The sequence below is a fragment of the Saccopteryx bilineata genome, chromosome 3 (assembly GCF_036850765.1).
Source record: "Saccopteryx bilineata isolate mSacBil1 chromosome 3, mSacBil1_pri_phased_curated, whole genome shotgun sequence".
NCBI classification, from domain to species: domain Eukaryota; kingdom Metazoa; phylum Chordata; class Mammalia; order Chiroptera; family Emballonuridae; genus Saccopteryx; species Saccopteryx bilineata.
Window position 1 is genome coordinate 289,856,803 of NC_089492.1, and position 12,466 is coordinate 289,869,268.

Consider the following 12,466-nt stretch of genomic DNA (forward strand, 5'->3'; position numbering starts at 1 on the left):
CAAAGCTGGACCCTCCTTTTCCACCTGGGTGAATCCACTGAGCATCTGGGCAGGGCCCTGGTGGGGATGCAAGGGAGGGCAGGAAGGTCTCTGCCCCTCCCCCCCCCTCCACATACTAGACACACGAGAGAACCTGGAGCCCTGGAGACCTGAGCCAAGCAGAGGGACCCTCCCGCCTGTGGGGGAACTTGGGCCTGGGGTCTGGCTCAGGCTGGGGAGGCAAGATGAACTCCATTCCCTGGTTCACCCAGTAGTCTCTGACTCTCAGACCAATGCCTATCACCGTGGCCGAGCTGCAGGGACATCGGACCACCCTCTGGACAGTTTCTGGGGGCCTGTGGTCAGTGCCTGGGGAGACAAAGTGTCACAGGGTCCGACGCTGGGGGGCTTGGCTATTGTGACCCTCCCACGCTGAACAGAAACAAACGAGCAGAAGGAAGAGACGCTGTCATGCACCTTCCCTCTCTCCCTGCAGCCATGAGGGAACCGGGGCGGCCCGAGCCTCGAACTGATTTCTCATCCTGCCTGCCAAGGCTGGAGGAAGCCCCTCCTGGCCTCTGGGCTCGGAAACAGCCCGAATCTGAAGGGGTGTGCAGCTTCCACCAGCTCTCCCAGATGGAGTGGGGGAGGGCGGCCCCTGCCCGGCCAAGCCCTCTAAGCCTCCTACCTGTATGCCATCCCCGGTGGTTTCATGCTGGCGTCACCGGCGCTCCGGTGGCCCTGCGCCGACAGCTGTCCCAGGCTCCGGGCCACCATGGCCACAGCGCGGAAGCGGCCACGGGTTCCCAGGCTGGGGCTGCTGGCGGCTGGCCGGCCCAGCCTGTCGTCGGGACCCCGGCCCTTGAGGCCATGCTCCGAGCACACGAAGGACACCTGCATGCTGAGTTCGTGCTCAGCTCCAGGCCTCACCCGCCCTCCATCCGGGCTCCCAAGTCGTCTGCCTCTGCCCGGTGAGACTCGGTGCCACAAAGGTTTCCAATAAGGATGAGGACGAGGGAGAAAGAGCCTGTGCAGCCTCCAGGGGCGAGGATATCAAATTTCCAGCAACGTGCTGGAGAAGACCTCGTCGGAGAGACTTCGGCAGGCAGCCGGGTGGGGGTGCCACTTTCTGCCCCCTCTCACCTCTTCCTCGTGTCTGGGGTCCCTCCTCTGTCCCCACCCTGGTCTGGCTCTCTGCTGCCCGGTCCCCAGCAGTGTCCAGCAGGGCTGGGCTGCCCGCTACTCCTGACCAATGAGCAACACCGTGGCCTCTGACGGGGGAAGGGGAAGGGAGGGCCGCTCTGGGGCCCGGGGCTGAGTTGGGACCGCTCTCCTGGGGCGGCAGCCCGGGGCTTTCCGGGAGCAGCTGCTTCTCCAGGCTTCCCAGAGTCTCTCGGAGAGAGCCTGGGGTTTAACTCCCCGGGCTGCACACTAGGGGGCCGTTGGGACTCCCACCAAGTCAATTAGGTGACTGGTGAGAGGCTCAGCAATGCGCCCGGTGATCCATTATTAACGAGGCTGCGTGCACTAGCTGCTGCCCTGGCCGGGCCCCGAGGGTGGCACTGGTTGCACCGGGCTGACGGCCACTCACCAGGACCGGGAGATGCAGGCTCTGAGCCAGTGGACAGCGCAGCTCGCAGGCGGCGGCCCAGGCGGGCTCCATCTGCCCGTGGGGCTTGGCACCAGAAATGAGGAGAAAAGACCACTCTGTCTAGATGATAAAGACACAGATGACCCGAGGAAAGAAACCCAGAGACCTCAGAAGTTCCAGCACTTCTCAGACCTCAGGTCCCAGCAGGTGCCCAAGAAATCCTTCTGGAACAAATGACTGAGCTAATGAATGAATGAATGAATGAATGAAGACCCCCATCCCCATTCCATCCTCCTTTCCCACACTCATGGCTCATGGGGTTTCCTGAAACCCAAAGCGATGTCCCCACTGGCAGGAAAGGCTTTGCCCTCTGACCCCCAGCATGACACGCACATCCTGTGGCGTGGGCTCTTGCCAAAGCTGACTTTTGGGTCGGTTCCTGTCCTTTGGGGAGGGGGAGCGCTGAGAAAGACCACTGGACAGGAGGCAGGCAGTCAGGGGTCCAGCTCAGGCTCTGCTGTTAATTCGCTGTGTGATCCCAGTGGACTTCCTGCCCACTCTGGGACTCCTGGACTCCAATGACAAAATGAGGGAGGTGGCTAGAGGAGCCATTCTGTCCCTCCTAGCTTGGACCCCCAGGGCCCTTCCACCCCTGCCAGCTGTCCGCCCTCTGCTCCAACAGGACCCAGAGAAGAACCCACCCAGAGATGTTTGTGGTGACGGTGGCTGCACTTGCTCTCGGCTCCAGGCCTGCCTTTTGTACACAGAGGTCAACAATGAAACCTTGTTCGGTCCTGGGCTCTCTGCTCCTGAGCTGGGCAGCAGGGGGCAGCGACTTCCTCTCCAAGCCTCAGTGCTCTCAGGGTCCAGTGCAGACCACCAAGGCACGGTTGGGGCTCGTCTGCAAAGTGCTTACTCGGGGTCTGGTCCTCGAGAAGTGTTCAGAGGGTGTGCCCTCCATGGCCCCGCTGCAGAGAGGAGTGGCTCCCTGGAGGCGGGAGTCAGTGGGGGCCCACGTGTGAGATCCCTTCGCCACTCCCTGCCAGTAAATGGACCCCGCTCTGGGGTCTGACTTGGCTACAGGAGACACTCCCTGAGAGTGGGACCCCGACACACCTGGGGACAGAGGGTCTGGGAGAGCAGAGCTGGTGCCTTTTGCCAGGGGGCCCTGGCTGGTCACAGATGCCACCTATGGAGGCCAACGGGGCTCCCTGGACCCACAGGCTCAAGTCCGCTTTTCTTGTCCACTTGTCCAGGTGAGCACCTCAGATGGTGGGGGATGGGAAGGTGGGTGGCTGCCTGCAGCGCTGACCCCCTCACCAGATCCTGCTTTGAGGACAACACATCCTGGCCCCCAGGGAGCCCACAGGCCTGCTGAGGGGGCTGCAGATGGCAAAGACTCTGCCTCTGGCCCTTCCCAGGGCTCATGGTACACATCGTTCCTGCTAGGGCTGCCTAGCACCTGACCAGAACACTAGGGGGAGCTGGTTACAAATGCAGATTCCTCGGTCCCACCAGACCTACTGAATCAGTGGTTCTGGGGTTGGGCCTGGGACGCTGTATTGTTATCAAGAGCTTTGAGAGTGGCTATATACACCTGTCCCAGGGGATGCTGCATCTCACGCTTCACCCTTCCTTAGACACTTCTGTGCTCTGGCAAACGATCGGATCCCACAGGGCTGGGACTTCCTATTTCTCAGTGGTGTGCTCTAAGGAGCACCGACCTCAGTGAGCCCCACAAAGACTTAGGCACCACAGTGTGCAACACGTCACCTGCGTCACCACGCGACCCAGCAATTCCACTCCTAGCGGTGCGCCCAGAGACCTGGAGGCAGATGCCCACACACAAACTCGAACACAAGTAATGCCCACAGCAGCATTACTCGCGACAGCCCAAAAGCGGAAGTACCCATGTGTCCATCAGGTGATCGGCGGGTCCCGAAACGAGGCCCATACACACAATGGAATGCTATTCCACCGTGCAGAGGAGTGAGGTCCCGACAGGTGCCACAGTGGGGACACACCTGGAGAAGACCATGCGATGGGAGAGGCCACACGAATGACTTCATCTACGTGCAGTGTCCAGAATACGCAAATCCACAGAGACGGACAGTGGATTCGTGGTCACCAGGGGCTGGGGGAGGGGATATTAGGGCGTGACTGCTAATGTGGATACAGGGTGTTTTTTAGGGTTGGTGGTGATGAAAATGTTCTAAAATGGATTGTAGTCATTTCTGCACAGCTCTATGACTTTACTAAAACCACTGAATTGTACATGTTCACTGTGCATATGGTATGTAAATTATAGCTCAAGAAGGCTGGTACCGAAAAAAAAAAAAAAAAAAAGAGTAAAATCAGTTATCCAAAAGCCTCCTGGCCTTCACACGTACTGTTCCCTGTGAGAGCGCCCTTCCGGTTTCCCTGCCTTTGAACACATCACATGCTGACATCAGCTCAGACAGCACCTGCGGTGTGAAGCCAGCTCCCCCTCAACCGCCCCCCAAGTACCAGTGATATCTCCCTTCCCCAAGTGCCACCGCCCACACTCTCCCCGGTGACAGCAGGGGGCGGGGAGCCATGTGCTGGTCCCTGCAGCAAGAGGCAGCCCCCTCACCCTGACGTCGGCAGGAGTCAAGACTTCTCCCCTCAGGGCCCTGCTAGAACCCCAGGCCACTGAAACTTGTCGTGGGGACGGCGGGGGATGAGTCTCTGACCTCGGGACTCTCCTGGGGCACCCAGGATGAACACGCTGCACCCAGCACAGGACTGCCACATGGAGAAGGTGGGCAGGTGAGTTTGGAAAGGCTGGCCAGGGTTGGTCACTTTCCACTTGCCCAAAACAGGGCTCATGACTCCTTATATTCTTAGAATCTCACAAGAATGAACGAGAATGGAAAGCAGAAAGCTTAAAACCTTGACCTGAACTTGCCAGTTTAAATGCCACCCCCCAAAGGGTTTCTCCTTCCAAACGTGTTTTGGTACAGGGGAGGGTGAGTCCTGTTTGACTGGAAATGGGCTCTGGGCCGAAGCATTGAGCGTAGATGGTTGATTTTGACCCCTAACTGATTTCTGGGTTCTCTTCCTGCCTCTCTGGTACCCATTCTTGTTAAAACAAAGCAGCGTTCCTGCTGTGATTAATCAGAGGCGCGGCCACCCTGATTATAAGCTCTGCTCTGTGTGCACAGAACGCCCCCACGGAGAGCCACTGGGAACAGAAGTGTCTGGCTCAGCTGCCTGGACCCCACAGTCCCGGACTGCCCCACAGAGACAGGAAAGCTGGGCCCCGCACGGTTCATCCCCCAAGATGGGGACAGGCTCACGGTAGGCGGGGGCAAACACCCTCCCTACACAGACTGCGGCAGCAACTCTAAGAGCAAGGACGAGTGGCTGTGCTCACGGGGGTGTAGGGGCTGGCGCTGCCCCCATCCCCCATACCAGTTAGGCAGCGCTGACTGTGGTGAGTGGAGCATGGTTTGCCCAGGACACTTGTCTGGGACCTTTCTCCAGGGCACTCATCACCGTGTGGCTCCCTAGACAGGCCCACCAGCCTAGCCTCTGCTCTTTCTCTCCTGCCTCTCCTCCTGCCACTGTGTCCTCTAAGGCATATTCGGGTTTCCAGCTCCTCCAGGAAGCCCTCCATGACTGAGTCCTTGTGAATGACTGAACAACTCAGTAGAGTCTGATCAGTGGACTTGAACAGAAATCAGGTACCGCCCCTTGGACTTCCTGGCTTGCTGGAGGGGTCCACGCAGGCCTCCTTGCCCTGCCGGAAGCGCACGGCCAGGGCTCCCTGGCCAGGGCACCCCGCCCTCTCCCTGTGGGCTGCGGGAGGGGCTCAGGCGCAGCTTCCAGTCCTACTGTTGCGGAAGCACCAGGAAGGAGACACATCTCACTGGGAAATATTCTGGGAAAGTGAGTTATACCCAGACTACTCAACACCATCAGCCGGTACTTACAGAGGTTTGGAATGTTCTAGGTGCTGGGAACAGACAAAGGTCCTGCTCTCAGTGGGGTGCAGAGGGGCAAAAACAAGATGAGAGAGATAGTGGGAGGAGTGGTGATGACCATGAGTCAGGATGGTGGACGCAGAATGACTCCCTTAAGGCATTTATTTGGACAGGGTGGTCGGGAGAGTCTCTTCGAGGACTGGGGTGCCGATGACGGGCATGAAGCCAGCTAGCTGTGCAGAAATCTGGGGTATGCGTCCTCCACGCACAGGGAACAGAATGTGCAAGGGCTCCGAGGATGGAATGAGCTCGGCACATGCGAGCATCCTGAGTGGGAAGGAGAGGGGTCCACGCTGGAATTGGAGGCGTGCATGGGCCATGCAGGGCCTTGTGGGCAGTTTGGGCTCATTCCTGATGCCAGGGGGGAGCAGAGGAGGGACACGACGAGCCAAGGTCTGGTACCCGCCAGCGCCACCTGGGCCGGGGTCACAGACTCCAGCCTCCCGTGGCTGCAACTGCCACTCCGTCTGAGGCCACATCTCTGGGCCCTCTGTCACTAAAGCCGGGTGGGCACCCGGAAGGGCAGCATACCCAGGGACTGTGAGGATTTAAAAATCAAGTGCATTTATTTTAAACAGCCAGAGCTGGGGCCTGTCACCACGGGGGCTGTTAACACAAGAGCTTCCCGGGCTGCAGGGCTCTGTTCAGCTGATGAGACACCCTGGCTGAGCGGCGCTGATCTAAAGGAGTTATTTTCTTACGTTAACCAGTTTAACCAAGTCCTGGCCCAGCGGCAGAGGGGGACCCGTAAGTGCGAAACGGCATTTATCTGGGATCTTTAATCACTGGTGGCAATAGTCGGGAAGGCTCCGTTTCCGGATAACTGCCTGGCTGCTGTAAGATGAACTGCCTCGGAAAGAGAGAGAGGGCCCCCAGGTGGGACGACATCCGGCCTGTCTAGTGCTAAAGGCCAGGCGGTGTCCTTGTCACCTCTGTGCCTCTGCAGCTAGTTCCCCAGGGTATGTCGACCCCACAGTGAGTTCAGCCCGTTCCAGGAGTGGCAGATGTTCCTTGGGGTGTCAGGCAAATAGGAGATTTGTCCCTGTCCCTTTCCCCATGTTAGTTTCTTGAGGCTTCTATAACAAAGTCCCACAAACTGGGGAAGAGAGGGGGGGCCTTCCAACAACAGAAATGGATTCTCTCCCAGCGCTGGAGACCAGAAGTCGGAGGAGATAAGGGTGTCGCAAGGCTGAATTCTCTCTGAGGACTTGAGGGGAGGCTCCTACCTGCCTCTCCCAGCTTCTGATGGCCCAGGTGCTCCCTAGCTTGAGGTCATGATCACATCACCCCAGTCTCTGCCTCCACCATCACATGGCCTCTTCCCTGTGTGTCCCCACATGGCTTTCTAAGGACACCAATCTTTGGGCTTCAGAGCCCACCCTTCTCCAATATTAAGCCCACTCTGTCTTACCTAATTACATCTGCAATGACCCTGTTTCCAGATAAGGTCACATTCTGAGGTTCTGGGTAGACTGTGTTTTGGGAGACATGATTTACTCTAGCGCCCCCTTGATCACAGGTCACATCCACAGGGGAGGGAGCTGGGGTCTTCCCAGGGGTGCAAGACAAGCCCTGGCCAACCGGCCTGGTCCCTACTGCTCTTGTCTCCCTCCTTGTGGCTTAGCCTCCAGGCTTTCTCTCCTCTCCTCCATCGTGCCCTGTCCCTTGGCCCGGAAAGTTCTTCCCCACATCTCTAAATGTCCCTTCAGAGGCTGCGATGTCCACTGTCCCTGGCCTCCCCTACTGCTTAGGTGTGACTGGCTTTTTCTCTGCCTCCCCCAATGGGGGCATTCATGTGGCTTCAGCTGGTGGCCTGGAGCCAAGGAGACCCTTCCTCAATACGCATTTACTGAATGAAAAGCACCAACGACTAGCCCAAAGCGGAAAATAATGTGGTCTTACCTCTCTCTTGAGAAATCTCCCTGAGGCCTCATTAGCTGATCTGTGTTCCTCCCCTCACAGCTGGGCTTATGATACAGAGCCTTCAGAATTCTGCCATCTAATGGATTTACTGCAGAACTGTCCTATTCCTTTAAATCACAACCACGTGTTTAAACGATGAGCTAAAGGCCCAAACACAAGGTCGGTTGGAGAAAATGTTACCGCGCCAGGGCTGGCCCCTGCCCTGTCCTCCAGCGACCGGCCTGACAACCTCTGGCCTGTGTGAGGTGGGAGCCAGACAGCTAATCTGGGACACCCAGTGAGATCTGAACGTCACCTACACCACGAATAGCTTTTTAGTATAAGTATGTCCCAAATATACTGCTCACAAAAATTAGGAGATACTTTATAGCTTCATATTCATTTTGAAATATTCCCTAGTTTTTGTGAGTGGTATATCCCATGGGACATGCTTCTACTTAAAAAAAAAAAAAAAAAGGTGTTTCTTTGAAATTCAAGTGTAACTGGGCATCCCATATTCTTATTTGCTACATCTGGCAATGGTACACAGACCCGGTCTGGGGCGGGGGTGGGGGTAGGGGTGGAGTGGAGGTGGGGCGCAGGTCCCCTCTGGCTGACATTTAGGAATGCAAAGGTAAGCTGGTTGGGGGGAGCCTCCGGCAGCTCTCTGAGGCCTTCAGAGGAGCAAGTGGGCAGCTGGAGTGCTGTCCCAGGTGCTGATTTCAAAGACGAGAGAGTTAAACAGGATGTCCTTGTGAAACTCCCAATAGTTCTACAAGCCTGTCATTCTAAGAACAAGGGGAATTTACTCCATGGCCTTTGTCACGACAGTTACAGGTGTAGCTGCATAGTTGCAGCAATCAACCAACCACCTGTTGAAAACCACTCCCAACGAGGACCACCCAACTTAAGGACCCGCCCTGGGTGGATCTGTCGTCTGACATGATGCATTAAGCTTTTCCACTAATCTGGGAGCCATCAACCCCTAACAATTACTTCGTTCCAATGACGCTTCAAGAAGACAAATGAAAAGCATATCTATCCCTTCTGCACAATTTCCCCCTCTTGAAACCACATTCTCTTTTCACACAGAATGAACCAAACTGAACAGTGCTTATCTCTGGAGGACAGGGCCACGCCGACTTCCATGTTCCTCTTTCATATATTCCTACATGGTTGGGACTTGTAAACACATAGAGCTATTTACCCCAGCGTTGTACAATCAGGCTGTTATGTGGGCTTCCTGGGCCGGGGCTCCTGCGGGTGTCCCGGAAACCACGCGCCCACCAGCCTGCCTGCGGGCCCTTACCGGTACTTCATGCCCGTGCGCCGGGCAGTGCAGCTGTCCAGGGAGAGGCCGTGCATGCGGAGGAAGCTCTCCATGTTTCTGGCCTGGGCGGCCGCCCGCACCTCCCGCAGCCGCTGCAGCTCCAGCGTGTCGGTCTGGCGGACGGGCTGCAGGGCCCAGTCCGAGTGGCACCTGCTGCTCACGCTCCTCAGGCTCTCGCTGTACGTCATGGACAACATGGTACCGCCCGGGAGCCGCCACTGTCCGGACGGGAAAGGCCGAGTGGCCACCGGTCAGAGAGCCTGCTGCTGTCCCCACTGCCCAAGCTGGACACTGGCCCGGGGCAGGTCAGCCTCAGAGACACATCCTCCAACGGGAGAGCGGCCACCAAGGGGTGCGGGCACCTACAGACAGGGTCTGGCCCCTGGGTATAAACCCCTCTTGTTCTCCGGTGGGATTCTTGGTCCTCGAAGCTGCGCTGCAGAAACTGCAGCTAAGCCCCGCCCTCTCCGCGCAGTGAGTCAAGCACAGGCGAAGCGCATTCCAGGCCGCAGAGCTCAAGGCGCTCCGGAGAGCATGCAGACAGTGTGAGCCCGTGAGTCCAAGACACGACGGCACAGTGCTCCCTGGAGGTGTTGCTGGGTATGACCAGGGAAAGGGATGTGCTGGGCAGCAGCTGAGGCCCACTCCAGCGTGGTTATGCCAGGCACACCTGGAACCCAGCGCTAGCCTTGTGGAGGGAACGCCATAAACACACACACACACACACACACACACACACACACACACGCTCTCGTCTTGGGGGACATGCTCCATGCTCCCTGATCCCTAAGTAAGTCACAGTCCACAGGTTCTTGAAATAGGGACCCGGAGTGGAATGCAATTCAGGGAGAGTGATGGGAGGTGGGGGGTGGGGATAGGTTTAGAAGGGGAATTTCAAAGTTTAAGTATTAAGAACCATTGCTACATGGTCATCCTACATGGTGATGACGCTCCCTCAGAAACAAAAGACACCATACATGCCCATCAACAGGGGATCTTGGGACATAAATGAGAGTCGCCCATCACATGGGAACCCCTGCAGCCTTCAAGGGCGAGGTCTCTCTGCACAACTGACAGGCAGTGAGTCCCAAGAGACGGCGGTTCAAGTCAACGGAAAAAGCGTGAATGCAGGATGCGACCACTGTGGTGAATTCAGAGGCAGTGAGTGCATCAGTGCACGCGCACCATGGCTGTGCCACCAGGTCCTGCAGCATCTCCAACCAGTAGTAACAAGGACACGGTTGCAGGGGTCGGGGTGGTCTCCAATCCAGGGCACTCCCCTGCATCTGACCACAGCCCTCTGCCACGGTGGCCCCACCAACGTCACCATCACTGAAGAGAGGAGGTGAGAGGGGCTAGCTATAGAGTGGGACCCTGGAATCCAGCGCTGGGAGTTGGAGGAACTGGTATTGTCCCCAGCTCTCTAGTTCCCATAGGAAAACAAGTTCGATTTTCCCTGGGAAGGCCTGGAAGGGTTGTTCTGGGAACAGAGGCAGCTTCAGAGGCTGCTGCTTGGTCCCCGAGGGCAGAGGTAGCACCGGAGCCCCTGGTCAGCCTCTTCCTTGGGTGAACTCTCCACCCCTACCCTTCTCCAGCTGTGACTGTTCTCCATAGCACCTGTCGTCACCTAACCTGCTAGTCTTCTCTAATCATCTTGTTTGCTGCGTTTGCTGATCTGCCACCTGGCTCTCCCGCCTCCTTTCGCCGCTGAGTGCTCAGTGCCCAGCAGGGACGGGGTGTTTCCCTGGCAATGCCCTCCAGCACCTGTCAGGCTGGGCTGGCTTCCTGACTCAGGTTTGGTGGGCTGCCTTCTCCTGGGGGCAGGGTCCCCCAGGCCTGGACCTGCATTCACCATGGCTCAGAGCCACAGGGAGGGGGCCTGTGGGGTCTGGACTGAGGTCACTGATGGGTGCTAAAGTGGTCAGGGATGCCCCTGGCATAAAAGCCCCACTGCCCAGAAGACTCACTCTAGGGGTAGGAGAGGGGCCTGGGGCTCCAGGTGGGAGTTCGTTGTAGGAAAGCTGGCAGCACCAGCTCCCTTCTTTCCTTCCCACCTCCAAGCGCACGCTGGACAGCATCAGGCAGCTGCTTCAGAGGCGGCTGTGTGGGCTGCTCCAGCTCTGTGTGAGCTGGAAGCAGGCTGGTCCTGGCTTCCCTTGGGTCTATGTTCCCAGCGGGCTGGCTGCAGCTGCATGGAGGGATGCTTCTCAAAAAACAGGGCCCACATCAGGCATTTGGCCCGAGCCAGGCTGAGATCAATAGCCATTAGCTTTCAAGACATTACCCACAGAAAAGCACCCTGATCTGGCGTGGCTCCAGAAATCTAGTGAAGGCCCCAGGGCGGGGATGACGTAGTGACACGCCCAGGTTCCGGACAGGAAGGCCTTGCTGGCCACCCACTTTTGTGATCCAGGCACACACCTGACCGCTCCGAGCCTCAGTCTCCACGTCTGCGAAGTGGGACGGGCAGAGGCCTCTTGTAGAGGTTGCTTTGGACTGCATGGGACCAGGCCAGAAAGCTGGCCAGGGGCCGGTGTTGCAGTGGGAACATGCCTTGTCTGGGTAGGCGATGCCAACCACAAGGTGTGGGACATGACACCAGTTATAAGTGGCGTGGAGACAAAAATACACAAGAGCGGGTGAAGGGTGCAGGGGCTGGCAGGCCGGGCAGGCCTCTCGAGAGGGCACAGCTGAAGGCGGAGCTGTGCTGGTAGCAACCATCGCTAGAAAATGTTTGCCAGGACGAAACGCAGACATTACTAGTTACCCTGTCCTGCAGGGAATACAGGTTCCTCATGAGGTGGGTGCAGGGAGGGCTGTGCCAGGGTTTATAGGATCTCCCCTGCTCACGACCCTTCCTCACAGCAGCTCAGAGAGCGAGCCCAGTCTCCTGCAGGGGGCGTCCCATGGTGTCAAGCCTGCGGGGGGCCCGGGTCTGCTGGGAGAGGTGGGATGTGGGCCAGCATGGCAGCCCCTGGCAAAGGTGGAGAGGGGAGGACCTGGCACCCACGAGGCAGTCTGTGGCCAGTGGGCCATGCACAACATGGGAGAAGGGGGGAAGCTAAGAAATGTCCCCCCTTCTCAGGCCCTCCGGGGAGGCATGACCCCACAAAGGGACCTCGTGGTCCCCAGGGTTGCAGAGGACAGAGCCAGGCTCCCTGCACTTCCCCACGCTGGGGCGTCCTCTGTGGGCACCCGGAGCAGGGTCAGGTCCTCAGACAAAGGGGATCCAGGACGAAACCACCCAGGAGAAGGGAGGGCACGCCCATCCTTGAGGCTCCCGCCAGCTGTCCTGCTTCTCGGAGCTCAAAAGCGCAGTGACCCCAATCTCCCCCTTTTTATCACCACCCTGCGCCCCATCTCGAGATAAATCAGCTCCCCTCTGCAACAGCCACTGTGATGACGGTGCCTGCAGGTTCTCCCACGCTGGGGCCTGCCTTTGCAAACTCATTCTCGTGGAGGGCCAGGGGGTCTCAGGGGAATTCACGTAATGAGCCCGGTGACACGGAGAGAGGAAAGGAAGGAAGTCGTCAACCTGATGAAGTCAATGGGAGTGGCGACAGCCCTGAGGAGCCTTCACCTGAAATTCCTGAACTGTGGTCTGTTTACCCGAAGCCACCAAAGCACGAAGTTTGGAAGGAATCCCGAACATTTCTT

The 12,466-nt window shown here is 57.9% G+C and overlaps 1 protein-coding gene across 5 annotated transcripts in view; it reads right to left on the reverse strand.

Annotated features, from left to right (window-relative positions):
• KCNAB2 (potassium voltage-gated channel subfamily A regulatory beta subunit 2) overlaps positions 1–12,466 on the reverse strand; it is a 74,207-nt gene that overhangs the window by 29,377 nt on the left and 32,364 nt on the right. For 2 of the 5 annotated variants that reach the window (XM_066270616.1, XM_066270615.1), the window contains exon 1: positions 668–1,174. The exons of the other annotated variants lie outside the window; for them this stretch is intronic. In XM_066270616.1, the coding sequence (XP_066126713.1) occupies positions 668–879 (212 nt within the window). In that variant the 5' untranslated portion in view covers positions 880–1,174. Of the gene's footprint in view, positions 1–667; positions 1,175–12,466 lie in introns of those variants that run through there. 5 annotated transcript variants of the gene reach the window in all.